Source organism: Pecten maximus, chromosome 5 (assembly GCF_902652985.1).
Source record: "Pecten maximus chromosome 5, xPecMax1.1, whole genome shotgun sequence".
Lineage (NCBI taxonomy): Eukaryota > Metazoa > Mollusca > Bivalvia > Pectinida > Pectinidae > Pecten > Pecten maximus.
Genome location: NC_047019.1, coordinates 15412375 through 15426520, shown reverse-complemented (window position 1 = coordinate 15426520; position 14146 = coordinate 15412375). Strand labels below are relative to the sequence as shown.

Here is a 14146-nt window from a genome sequence, read left to right as displayed (position 1 = left end):
GAGGTACAATGTATAACCTCAAATTATATAACAAGAGTCCCATATATTGGAGTATAAAAAGTTCAGATACTGCACTATCAGTAGCTACCGAAAAAACAATATACCAGAAAAAAAATCATATTCCAGAAATAAACACATGGGAAAGGTGGGAAGCACATTCTTTGATAAACGATAGTTGGTGTGGAAGCAATCCCCAAGCCAACTGTTAACAAGTGTCAAATAATTGATATCAAATGGGGGATGAGGCCTCAGAAATTAGACTTCTCACATCCCAAGCACTTATTTATGGATTAGTTCTAACCTATAATGTAGCTAGTACTGTAGCTACGTGGAAAATGGCAAAACGATACAAAATTCCCATTAACCTGAAGCAAACATGTACTAGATAAGATAAACATCCTCATAGAAAACATTTGTTCAGATATTTCTTTACCTGAGAAACTTTAGTAATTACTCCTGCATTCATACACCAAGCCGTGGAAAATGTCATCTTCAGAAGTAACTACAACAGATAAAAAAATTAACAAAATGGTAAGTTTATCATTTAGTTAATATTAGAATCATTTTATCACTGGAGTAAATAAACAAGCCCCAACATCAATGAAAATACTGTTCTCATGTCCTGATGCTGCCTTCAAACTATCAGGACAAGATCTAAAATATTTTAGTAGAACACAGAAACATATTCAGTCGGCATGCATCCATCATTAATCCAATATTATGGTGACAAGCAAACTCAGCTGGAATGCGAAGGATGATAGGACGTGAAAAGGTATGGGGTAACCTGGCCGACCGAGTTTTCTCTGGCTACAACAGGTTCCTTATACAGTAACACCCCTCATGCATTTAAATTTCTATCTGGGCCAACAAAAATTATTAATTTAAGCTGATGTTACTTTCATAACAATTTTTGTAAAATGAATCAAATTTATAGTTTTAAAAGATACAATACCTTCATGATTTCCACCTGTGTGTCCTCTGGTAGGGAGGGTGTACTGAACACAGTGTTGAGGATCTGGATAGGCATCCAGTGTTCCTCCTTGTCACTTTCCATACTCGACTGGAACTTCTCATCCTTTAGGATTTGCTGGAAATTACAAATGAGAAATGCAATGCATTTTCTCTGTATTAGCCTTTTTTTTTTAGCTTTTTTTGTTGTTGCAAAAATGAACTGCATTATGGGTATACTTTTACAGATTATCAAAGAAATTTATTGATATTGGATAGTTTTATTGATAATACATGTAACTTCTTTCATTAATATAGTGTAAAAGGCTCAATTAAAAGCACATTATAATAATAATGGCCTTTATTTATACTTGATAACATGTTGAGCTTAAAAACTCGTCTTACACATGGTTAAGATATGTATATATAAGTAATAAAATATACAATACATTTACTTGTGAATTTCCTACACTCTTCTCAATGGATGGCTGAATCTTTGAGACATAGACTAAAGGGGGCTGTTATAATACTGAACTAGAATAGGATGTGACACCAAAGAAATTGTACAAAATATTATTGTATTGGACATCAAACTTACCTGTATTCCCCCAATAGCATATGTTGCCAATTTCTTCGTTTTAGACTCTAATGCCAGTTGCAATGGTTCTAAGCACTTTTCTCGCAGTATATATGCAGGGGTCTGAGTAATTAGAGTAGGATTATCCAGTAAATCTGTAAACAAAAACACACAAAATTTACAAAAAAATTACAAATCTCCATTTCATGTAACAACTGAAACATATATTTATTTGTGAATTCAAGAACTTGAAATCTGTGATTTATTTACCAAGGGCTGCCTGAGAAGCCTTCCTGATTCCTGCATGCTTCTGAGATGAAGCATCCTTCATCAGCTGTGTTAAGAGGTCCTCCATTGTAGAAATATTTATAATCAGACTAGGATTCTGGATAACCTCTAGTAATTCTACCTTTTAACATTTTCCATGTCTCCAATACATCTGAAAAACAAAGAACCTTTATGCAATTAGTTATGTCAATCAGTAAACGAAAGAATTTTATTTAATTAATCGTGTTACATCAAATTATTGATCCTCAAATAAGACATCCCATCCCACCTAGTATAAAGTTATAGTACAACAATATCTATTCACAAATAATCTCCCCTCCCCTAGTGTAAAAGTTATATATTTAAGTTTGATCGAGAAGGACCTATATTTATTTATAAACTAGTTTTAGCTTATTTTAAAATTGATGATTCTGCTTAAAATAACAGTTGTTTTTTGTGGGCAGGGGCTTATTTGTGGATAGATATGGTATATTCAGTCAAGGAATTTGCCACTGAAATTTAAAATTGTCATATAGTATCATGTGATTTACATTTATACAACCTTTATGTTACATAATTTGCAATATTGATTGCCTGCTGTACGTATATGCATATGTAGTGCATACATCCTTTGAGCATATAATAATATTCAACTGTTAACATGACTTGTGCTATATACTAAATTGAAAAGTTAAAGCCAGTCAATTATAATCTTCACATTGGGGGCCTGTCGTATGAGATAAGTGTGCTTTCATTAAGGCATTTGAAGATCTAGATAATGACCTTGATATATGAAACTGTTTGAGGTGTCATGGAATAGATGAGATGAATTTGATGATGATCAAAGGACTTGGTAGAGTACTAATGATGACAGGAGCTTTTTAATGATACTATAATGTTAACACTAAAAGTAACGGGAACATAGATATTTATCTTTCCATCTCATTTACATACTCATATGTCATTTCATGGATCTGATAATATGTGTATAGTTTGGCAGCTACTGAAGAGAAATTAGACTCATTAGCTAGAGCAAGGGAAAAATTACAATGGTATTTGTATGGATATGAGCTGAGCTCCAGAGCAAATGTACTGGTTGCACATGTAGATTCAGCCAAAGTACAGTCACATTTCTCATATTTAACAGTTAACTTTGGTTACACAACAGTATCTATCATCGTCATATTGCCTTCTGTTCAGCATCCCTTCTTATCTATAAAGAAGATTTTTGTCATGTGCAGGTGAATTTCAGGTGAGGTTCTGTGCAGAAGGGTGAACATATATACAACACAAACAATTAGTTTGTCATAAGAAGTGATCAGATCATGTGAAAGCGGCAATAGAATACTTAATATTGCATATACAATTTTAAAAATTATTTGCCTCTCTTTTGGAGTTTTAGTTGAGCATTCCCCAGAGCGGGTTTATAAGTTCATGATTGAGATCAAATGAAGTCTAACAAATTGGTACTTCATGATTCATGATGGTTCTGCTTAAAATTGACAGCACAAACCACTCTGCCTGGTGTCAGTATAATGTGACCAAGTGGGTGCACCATTACCATATCCAGAGGTATCATTTTAGTAAAGTTATACACTTATTTAGTAAATTTAAAGCTACACTATGAAAACAACATCCGCCAGTGGCCTTAACCATCTATATATATATTGAAAATGAACCACTGTATAATTAAATGTAGATGCATGTATGTAAATACAGTAATGTGCAACAAATAAGAATAGTCAGATTTTCACACAAAGCTTATATGAGGCCAGCGCTATGTATGGATTTTCCTACAATTGAAACATGGTCTGTTAAAAGGATCCATTCCCCTTAAAAAATCTTGTGAAAATTCCCAAATTGCCACTGAAAAATGCCCAACTTTGAAGTCACTTTTGAATGATTAAGTATGTTTTATATACAAAGACCTATATTAAGGCAACTGCATATATATTGAAAAGATTTTAGAAATATCATACGGTCATATATATCCCAATGCTTCATCATCTGTTGTTTTACGAATGCAATTGCATGCCAAAATGTTTGTATCCATGATTATCGCATTCCAATGAGAAGTACTGCCGATGGGAACAAATGAGAAAGGATAGCCCCCATCCTCCTATGAAATATTCGTCAACTCATTGGTCAGCTGGTGACATGACAGCGGCGTCGTGGAAACAGCTGCTGATGCTGAAGTCTGGATGTACAGACATTGCTTACCTCAACGTATGCCCTTCTCATTTGCTTGAATATGTTTTAGTTATAAAGTGTTAACACACATAAAAGAACAGAAAGAAGATTTATACAATCTTTTCCTCCAATTAAAAAACTTACACGTCAGCTGCTCGATCTGCCGTTCTTTCAGTTTTTTTAACAACTCGACATCAAAATAAGGTCGCTTATAGACTTACAAATTTATTAATAATTAGGTGTGTTAGAAATAAAATAATATAACTACATATGGTTACTAAAAGATGAAAGTAGATATAATACGTAGATTGTGTTATTAGAGCTAATAAAATCTGGTCATTTAGGAAGTTAACGCTATATGTAAACATGCCGCTTAAAGCATTACTAAATAATAAAAGGCGCATTTGAATGGAAAGCTAGAAACACGTAAACATTGAATGCATCGGTGGCCAACTTGATTGCAGACAATTCCACAGAACTGGGAGTAATGGATGTGACGTCTGTGTAAGTACGTTTCTTTCATTTAAACATGTTCTGCTTTTAAAATAACCGTCTCACTGGTTATATTTACATAAAGCTATATATGTAAGCTAATATATCACTATAATCTTGATATTTTTATCAAATCTCCATAATCAGTGACCTAGAACTGACTGGGTCAAAGTTAGAGTTATCTAATATACAGATACATCTTTATTTCATGTAGTGTATGTATATCGCATTTTTAAGTGCACTCTTCCATGTGAGTGAGAATGTCATAATTTCACGTTGCTGACATGGACCAGTAGAACAGGTAAAACAAAAATGAGTTTTTAACTACAAATCTGAGAACAGACATGAACATAGATATTTTAACTGTTCAGATGACATGTGATTAACTATATAATTTCGGTTTACAGCCATGTATTGAACACGTGTTAAGTAATGTTATTCCAGCCATGTGTGTTTTACTATGTGTCACAAATGTTAATCTAGATCAGAATCATCATGTGTTCAGCTTAAAAGATTATCAAATAGGTGCCTATACAGAAATATAAAATTGCACAAGAATCAATCTGTTTTAAAGTCTGAAAATACTGTATTCAGATATCAATAAGTTGGAACAGTGACTGTATACATGATAGTTTATGTCCCTTTTGTAATTAACAACATTCACTAATTTCCATACAAATGAGTACACACGTACTGTAATTAATGTTATACAATGTATAGATGTGTCTATTAATCTTTTTTCCATTTGGTTGCAGATGATTTGAGACCCATTATTTGTGAGGTTGCAGTCGTAATGAGTCATGCTATAGGTTGTATGAACCATGGGTTGTTTATCGTGCAATGATAATGAGGATTTACTTTCCACCAACTACACAGAACATGGTGTTGATGACGACCAGACTTGTGGGGACAAATTTAGACGTCTTGTCAATGGGGCTCGCACAGCCATTAAGTCAAGGTAAGAAGTGTTCCAGGATACAATTTAGATATTTGTGGAATATATTCAGAAAGTAAAACATCCACTGCATGCATGCTACAAAACCTAGATATACATCCACTTTGATATGTACTGTAAAAGAAACTGAATGGTGTGTCTTTTACATAGTGCTAAATTCAGTAAATTTTGTCACTCAGCTGATAGAGCATGCTTCTTTGGCTCACAATGCACTGCCAGAAATCAAACCTAGGTTTCAAGCATCAGCGCGGATATTAATCTCTGGCTCTACCAATTGAGCCATGCATGCTTCATTCAGCTAAGTGACCATACACAGTATCATAGACCTATTATACTAATAAAATTTAGTATATAGGTCTCTGACAGTATGTATGCATCCACTCAATTTTCTTCTGCACAATTGTAACAAATTTAAATATATGCATCTTGAAGAAATCTTTAAATATTCCTGTTGGCTACTAGTAAGTAATATTTAAACATTATAAATAAAAAAAGCAGATAGACTTCTGGAAGATATGCAATGCATTTTAAATAATGAAATTTAACATTAAAAAAGATACAGATCAAACTGAATCATTGAATCTCATTTAAGTTGCTTTAAAGTGTATTAATTTCATTACTGGTGACTTACTTTATTTTCTGCCATGTTTACATTATTGTTTTATAATCTTCCAGACTTTTCTGGAAAGCTGTTTTATTGGGGCAATTTATATCTGTCCTCCTCTGTGGATTAGCAGTCACTAGCGGTATTCTGTCCAACCAGGGAGTTAATATCCCAACTGGTGAGTTTATCAAAACACAATGATTTGATTTGCTTTAATCTTTTAATTGTTTTTCAATATGTGATATCACTCATATTCAAGGGAAGTAACTCCTGCTGAATGTCTTTCGCAACATTAATTGTATTTCATTTTTTATAAATACTAGAAATTATCATATGACAGTCTGCAAAGTCATACAACTTGGTGTTAATGCTTCATTACCTACCTTCTATAAATGTGTTGCTAATTATCACACGAAACTTTTTATGTACCTAAATCTAGAAAACATAAGACTCAACAAAGATTCCATGCTTATTATATATATATACCAGAAACATACCCTTGGTAAACAGTGTTTCTATGTGTGATGCTGGTATACTATCTCATCCTCAGCCCCAGGAGAAAATTGTGCTATTACTTATTTAAATAATCTATTATCCCAATATTACCACTTTTCCTTGGAAGGGGTCGTGGTGGACGAGCCCTCCACCTTTGGGTCGCGAGTTCGAAACACATATGGGGCAGTTGCCTGGTACTGACCGATGGTTGGTGGTTTTTCTCCGGGTATTCCAGCTTTCCTCCAACTCCAAAACCCGGCACGTCCTTAAATGACCCTGGCTGTTAATAAGACGTTAAACAAAAATAATACAAATTCTCCTGAGGCAAAGGAAAAGTATACATTTGTATCTACACTACAATTTTTTCTTGTGTAGCTCAAAGTTTCCTCAACTACCTATTACTGTGTTTGACCTTCACTCCCATCCTGGCATGCCGCCGTGGGGAGAAGAATCTTTGTCACCGCCTGAAGACTTGGGGCTGGAAGTATGTCCTCATCTCCATTGCTGATGTGGAGGCCAACTTTCTGGTAGTCAGTGCTTATCAGTATACAACAGTCACCAGTGTTCAGGTAGGTCATAGGTCATAGGTCAAACGAAATATAAGGGACATTAAAACACTAGAATTATTGATTATGTTGTATCATGTAGATATTTAATTTTTATGTTACATTTTGAAGTAGATGTATGAAAATTAACTGTATTTTTAAGTGTAACCCTGGTATCCGTTTCCTACTGAAACTTTCAACTTCAAATTTCTCTATAGCTCAATCAGTAGTGTTTACTTAGTAGCTAGTAAGCCAGGGGTGGGTTCAAATTCCAGCAGAGGCTTTGAAATAAAAATTATTTATAATGACCTCTGTAATACATACTTTTATGTGTAATAATTTATTTTTCTGTAATGACATACTGATATGTGTAATAATTTATTTTTCAATAATGATATACTATTATGTGTAATAATTTATTTTTCTGTGATGACACCGACCAAATGTCTAATGTTTTGAACTGTGTCTGTTTTTGTTTTACAGCTGTTGGATTGTTTCAGCATTCCTATGGTTTTAGTGTTGTCATGTTTCATTCTCCGTGTTCGGTACAAACCACTCAACTATGTAGGAATCGTTGTTTGTCTCCTCGGCATGGGTGGACTAGTTCTTACTGATTTCCTGTCTGGAAATGTCAATGTCAAGGACACTGCAAAAGGTCAGTCAAGTTCAAATCATTACATTACTGAGAATTTAAAAACATTTGCAGGTGTGACTACAATCTAATTAATTTCTGACTTCCAATTTCTGTTCTTCTTCATGATCAATGCAATTAATACAAAAACATAGAGCTCAGAAATGTAAAATATACCTAACACTAACTAAAGATTTGTAAAATGAGAGCAGAACATGAACACAATTTAGAGGTTCCCTTGGAGACCTTTGTTTGTTTGCTGGGTTTATTGCTTTGTGAAGAGCCAGGGTCATTTTGAGGCGAAGTCTCCTTATATTACTTGGTGACTTCCTCACTAAAAAAAATACTGCAGGTCCTCTGCATGCCATCCAGAGCAATAAGGGTAAAGTGTCTTGACCATGACAGCACAGACCGGCTCATTTCTCAGCTTCCCTAGAAGCACAAACTGCCACGGGTTGGGAGTGTTGAACCACAAACCATGGATCTTCCCTCTGAGGTTGTGTGTCCGCCACTGTAACTGACTGAGCTATCGCTATTGCCTTGACCCTTGAAAATGTACAGAGATAATAAAACCAGGTGTCCCAAAAGTATTAGTGTCTTCTAGCTGCTACATAGAGGATACAGCTACACCAGAGTAGAGGGCTGTAGAGGAGCAGAAATTACAAGTCTGACTTTAAATTAGACTTAGTACATATATACATGTGAATACTTGTACATGTATTTTTAAAAAGAAAATCAACACTGTAGCTTCATTTTGCTAAAGTTGTCAGGCCTACTGGCCATGCTCAGATGATTGTTTTTAATGAATTGGTATCGACATTACATGTATGACATAATTTAATGTGGAATAAATACTATTTGAAAATCATGTGTAATTATGTGTAATGACAGATATTGATCTTCACATTGTTTTTGCGAAACTATATCAGCTGATACTGATTATATGTTTTTCTCTTTCTTATGAAGCACCTAACAAGATCTTGGGAGATATGTTGTGCATCGCAGGAGCAAGCCTGTATGGCGTGTCAAATGTGGCTGAGGAGTACGTCGTCAAAATCTATGATAAGGCTGATTTCCTCGGCATGGTTGGTCTGTTTGGAAGTTTTATTAATGGAATACAATTGTGAGTATACAAGTGCCAAGATACTATCTCCTTTAGTCATTACGCTACATATAATAAAACCATAATACAATTGTCAACGTGTCATCTTAGAAATACATGTATTTGAGTTAAAGGGCTATGAGATATACATTTAATGAAAAAGTAATTTAAAATAGGCTGTTTGGGATATTTCTTTGACATGTTAAAATTTCTGTTTTATTTTTTTGTTTGTATATTTATTGTTTGTTTTTTTTATTTGTTTGTTTGTTTTTTTTTTTTTATTAAGCTACTTGGAAACTGTATCTACGAATGTCAAGTTGCAGTTCAAACCATATTTTTACTAATATAATCTATATTTTTCTTAGTGTCATCACAGAACGAGACAGAATTGTAGAAATTGATTTCTCATCTTACCGTATATGTAAGTACACTGCTGTATGCTTATTGTACACAATATGATTATGTTGTTACAAATCTCAGTTTTCCCTCTTCAGCTACATGAAGAGCCACAAAGCTAAACTGCTGAATTTACTTCCAGACATAGTTATATCAAGTTCACAATATTGAATTGGATTATGTAGTTATGATTGTAAATGTATTCAATCAAAATGATTTGGTTCACAAATAAGCCCTCCAGAAGCTTTAATGTTAAATTTATACCGTAGGAGAGGGTGGTTTATTTGAGGATAAATACCGTATTGAGGCAGCATATAAACAAGGGGAAGGGGGCTTATTTGAGATAAATACCACACTGAGCTTATACACTCGGGGAAGGGGACTTATTTGAGGATAAATATGGTACTGGGCTTATACACTAGAGGAGGGTGTTTATTTCATTCATGATAAATACCATACTGAGCTTATACACTTGGGGAAGGGGGCTTATTTGAGGATAAATATGGTACTGAGCTTATACACCAGAGGAGGGTATTTATTTGAGAATAAATACTTTCAGATAAGGAATGTTGATGAAATCAGGGCCGGTCATTTTATCTTCTATTGGTACCTAATGTTTTACCTAACCTTTGAGGTTTTACATGACCTTTGATGTTTTACCTGACATTTGATGATTTACCTCACCTTTGCTGAATTTCCTGAACTTGTTTTACCTGACCTTTGTTGTTTTACCTGACCTTTGATGGTTTACCTGACCTTTGCTGATTTACCTGAACTTGTTTTACCTGACCTTTGTTGTTTTACCTGACCTTTGATGGTTTACCTGACCTTTGTTCTTTTACTTGACCTTTGATGTTTTAATCTGACCTTTGTTTTACCTGACATTTGATGATTAACCTGGCCTTTGCTGATTTACCTGAACTTGTTTTACTTGACCTTTGATGTTTTAATCTGACCTTTGATGTTTTAATCTGACCTTTGATGTTTTTCCTTACCTTTGATATTTTACCTGACCTTTATTGTTTTACCTAACTTTTGTGTTTTACCTGACCTTTGTTGTTTTACAGTACTTCCTCTGATCGGCTTCACAGTCTTCCAGTTCCTACTGTACTCCTGTATGACAGTAGTCATACAACAGACCAGTGCCACGGCCGTCAACATCTCTATCCTGTCTGCTGACTTCTACACTCTGTTATTCGGTCTATACCTGTTTAAATATGAAGTAAGTTATGATTTAGAGTCATTTTCAGATTGAAAAAATATTTGTCTTTGTTGTTTATTGATTTTGCCAATATCCATATAAGCCACCAGTTTGTAATTTATGTAAACCATAATTGTTTTGTCTTTGCTTCATATGTTTTGGTTGTGGATATCATTTCATTTTCAATTTAGCACACCTGTATTATGTAGACAGATATGTCATTCCTCGAAATAATGATAATTCATCACTCGGCAAAGCCTCTTTACCCTCAACTAGAGAACAATGTCTGTCTATAACACTTAGGAGAGTTTTTATTGAAGTTGAAAACAAAGCTATCCGGGGAAGCTCTAAAGAAGATCTTACAATAATGTGTTTAGTGAAGTAGTTGACATTACATGTATTATCTAAATCCCGTCATCATGTTGGTAATGATAGTATTCTTTCCTTTGTAGTTCCACATTCTGTATTTCCTATCCTTCCTACTAATTCTAAGTGGGATAGCTGTATACTCATGTCAGACAACAGAATCGCATCAGGCAGATATCACTAACAACCAAATTCCAGCAACACCCTCCAGAGACTCCTACGAAGAAATGCAGGAATCAAGTGTGGACGACTGAGGACATCAGATTCAGAAATTGATCACAGCAATAACTCGGGATCCTGAAACAATTTTGGACTTCATGTGTGAGTTTTTGCTCAGCCAATCATGTGCGACTTTACTTTTTATGGCGTTATCCTTGATTGGCTAAGTCAAAACTTACAACAGTTTTATACAAAGATCATTTAATGATTCCAATCCAACAACAGATAGAATTTGATCTCTGATCATTATAATGCCTTGACCACTGGTGAATGTTTGTACATGTACTTAATTTATCTATATATATTTTCATCTTTTTTTTTTTTAATTGATTTAAACTTGCTCTTTTGGCAAGGAAATATTTTAATGTAACATTGCTTGATTTTAATGTACCTTTTTTCTTATTTTAATAGGAGGTGAGATTTATTTACATTTAAGAATTCCGATATTCTTTGAATGATTAGGTGTTGTAAGCTCTCCACATAGTAAAATTTATTGTGATTCAATCTTGGTGCTGTATTAGATTGTATTGCTGTGTATATTGTACACTGCCAGAAAATGATACACAGTATGGGTATCTTAATGTTTGTCAAATATTTTTGAATGTAAACTTTTAAAATTTGCTTATAATAATTCAATATGTTCACAAAACAACGATTACGCTTACTCACACTTTTTCTCTTTATAAGATTTAGCTCACAAAAACATTTTAATTGAAGGAATCTAAATTATAGGTAAGGGTGTGCATGTAAAATCTGTGTGAAATAAAGAAACGAAAACACTTTTACCAATATTATCATTGGTAACCTGTAGTCCTGAGACTTTGGTCAAAGTCAGCATCAGGACCGTGGGTTACCTACGATACACAAATACATACGTTTAAGTGAATTATACAGGCAGATCAGTGATTACACTGTAGGTAAGAAACTTATTTATTGGTTTAATTATTATTTACACCTGTCAAGTCCCCTGTTAAAGAAAAAAACAGGTGCATTAATTAGATTACAAAGGGAGGAAGCTGGGATAAATATCCTCTATTTTAACTGTGCGTACGAACATGCATTCTCACACACTCTTAAAAGCTACTCTAATTGTAGGTTAGAGCTCACGATTTTGTTGAATACATTTGAAATAAAACTAAATATATGTTTCTATGTAGTTTAAATTTGCTATGTACATGTATTATATGTGCAATATATTTTGAGAGAAGGGTAGGAATATGAACAGTTATTTGCTCATAACTGTAGCAGCAACGCTGAATAAAATCAGCTGTTCATGACTTGGTTTACTACTTACTTCACTGTTCACAGCACACAAAGCCATCAACAGATGGCTTACCCGGTAAATACTTAACCAGACTGCTCTAGCTTTTGCTTGGAAAATAAATAGATAAAAAGTTTTCTAACTCGCATTGTAAGCCAGATCTCAGCCAAAAGGTGAACTTTTCCTGTGGGACTTCAGATACCATTTCTTGTCTGTTGTGTTGTACATGTATTTCTGTTGTCTGATTGTTGTGAATGTCAGTTTCAGAATCAGTCGCCAGTACCGGTGTAGCATGGTATTTTGAATCATGGTGAAATGACCCCGGGGTCAAAATACCATTATGGTGAAATGACCTTTTACAATACAATTGTACTTTGATATACCTATTTCACCAAACTTTTATAACAAGTTTACTTCACAAAAAATAAAGTATTCACAATATTAGATTTACCATGGCCATTTTTGTGATTGACTTTTTTTTTACAAAATATTTAAAAAAAAACAACTCAATTCCTTAAACTATCCATCATAACAAAACAAGATTTGTCTAAGAAAAGTTTTTGATGTGATCATGTAGGTGTGATATGGTAGTGTAATAAGTAAAATTGATCAATATATGTATATTAATCAATTTTACTTACTACGCTACTATATCCATAATGAAATAAAATATTTTACCCTTTTTTCTTAATAAACCTTAATTCCTTAATCTATACATTATAACAAATCTAAATTGGCCTGAGATAATTGATATTGATGTGAGTTATGTAAGGAAGGGTCGTTTTCACCCACTCCTCACATTAACATCACTTGTTGTTGTTATAATGTCAACATCCAAACATTTTGTAGATGCTTTATGTTCTCACATATAGATTGATTAATTAATTGAAATAAATTAATGAACATTTTGGTTAAATAAGTATTATTCTATACATCAGATCATGAAGTATCAACAGAATTGTATTGGGGTAGATCATTTCAAGTCGTGGCAGGTCTATACCTTAACAGCAACATGATTTGGATTGGCTTTGGTAAAGTGACCCCCTCCCCCTCCATCAAGAAAGAGTTTTTTTGCTAAATCTTTCAGTAGTTTACTTCAATTGATTAACTGAATTAATTTTTAATTTAAAAAATTAAAACCAACACAATATAAAATATTGTTAACTTTGTAGGTGTGTGTGGAGGGGCGGGAGGGGGGTGGGTCACTTTACCATGGCCATGGTCACTTTACCATGGCCATGGTAAAATGACCCCCCCTCCCTCTTCCCCCTCATTACATGACTCACATTAAATTCACTGATAACGATTCAATTCAATTTTTTAAAATGTATAGATTAATGAATTGAGGTTTATTGGAAAATATTAAGTGAAAACAATTAAATCCACAAAAAAATATTTTCACTATAATCATGGTAAAGTGACTCCCCTCCCCAAACCTCTCTACATAACTCTCATCAAAATCACCTACCCCAAGACCAATTTTCTTGACTTTATCTATGTATATTTTAATGAATGGAAGTAAAAGAAATTAAATATTGTTAACTTAGAAGGTGTGTATGGAGGGGCGGGAGGGGGTCACTTTACCATAGTCATGGTAAAGTGACCCCCCCCCCCCCCCCCCCCAAGCATAAACGACTCATCAAAGTCAGACCAATTTTGTTGTTGTTGAAATTTATAGAATTTATATTGATGTATACTGATAAAGGTTTTGTGAAAATAAGTCACTTACCATTACCAAAATTAATGATAAAAAAGCTTTATTTCTCCATTGATGTTCTCCATCAACTATTCACCTATATTTCACTCTATAGTCAACCTACCCATCGAAATTTGTTCTGTTTATAATGATACAATATTGTTTTAATGAAAATATGTTAAATGATATATGAAAATCATG

At 33.8% G+C, this 14146-nt stretch overlaps 2 protein-coding genes across 4 annotated transcripts in view; one reads left to right on the top strand and one right to left on the bottom strand.

Annotated features, from left to right (window-relative positions):
* Positions 1 to 4218, bottom strand: part of LOC117327282 (brefeldin A-inhibited guanine nucleotide-exchange protein 3-like) — a 28944-nt gene extending 24726 nt beyond the window's left edge. For both annotated transcript variants that reach the window (XM_033884205.1, XM_033884204.1), the window contains exons 1-5: positions 4127 to 4218; positions 1796 to 1964; positions 1547 to 1680; positions 953 to 1087; positions 434 to 502 (exon numbers count right to left, since the gene is read on the bottom strand). In XM_033884205.1, the coding sequence (XP_033740096.1) occupies positions 434 to 502; positions 953 to 1087; positions 1547 to 1680; positions 1796 to 1880 (423 nt within the window). In that variant the 5' untranslated portion in view covers positions 1881 to 1964; positions 4127 to 4218. The remainder of the gene's footprint in view (positions 1 to 433; positions 503 to 952; positions 1088 to 1546; positions 1681 to 1795; positions 1965 to 4126) is intronic.
* Positions 4219 to 4391: 173 nt separating this feature from the next.
* LOC117327284 (solute carrier family 35 member F2-like) lies at positions 4392 to 14146 on the top strand. 2 transcript variants are annotated; one of them, XM_033884208.1, is made up of 9 exons: positions 4392 to 4490; positions 5230 to 5432; positions 6105 to 6211; positions 6904 to 7097; positions 7557 to 7728; positions 8671 to 8827; positions 9172 to 9227; positions 10270 to 10424; positions 10856 to 14146. In XM_033884208.1, the coding sequence occupies exons 2-9, from the start codon at positions 5296 to 5298 to the stop codon at positions 11021 to 11023; spliced, it is 1146 nt and encodes a 381-aa protein (XP_033740099.1). In that variant the 5' UTR covers positions 4392 to 4490; positions 5230 to 5295; the 3' UTR covers positions 11024 to 14146. The 2 variants fall into 2 exon arrangements, with proteins under 2 accessions (XP_033740099.1, XP_033740098.1); XM_033884207.1 differs by having other exon boundaries at positions 4395 to 4486.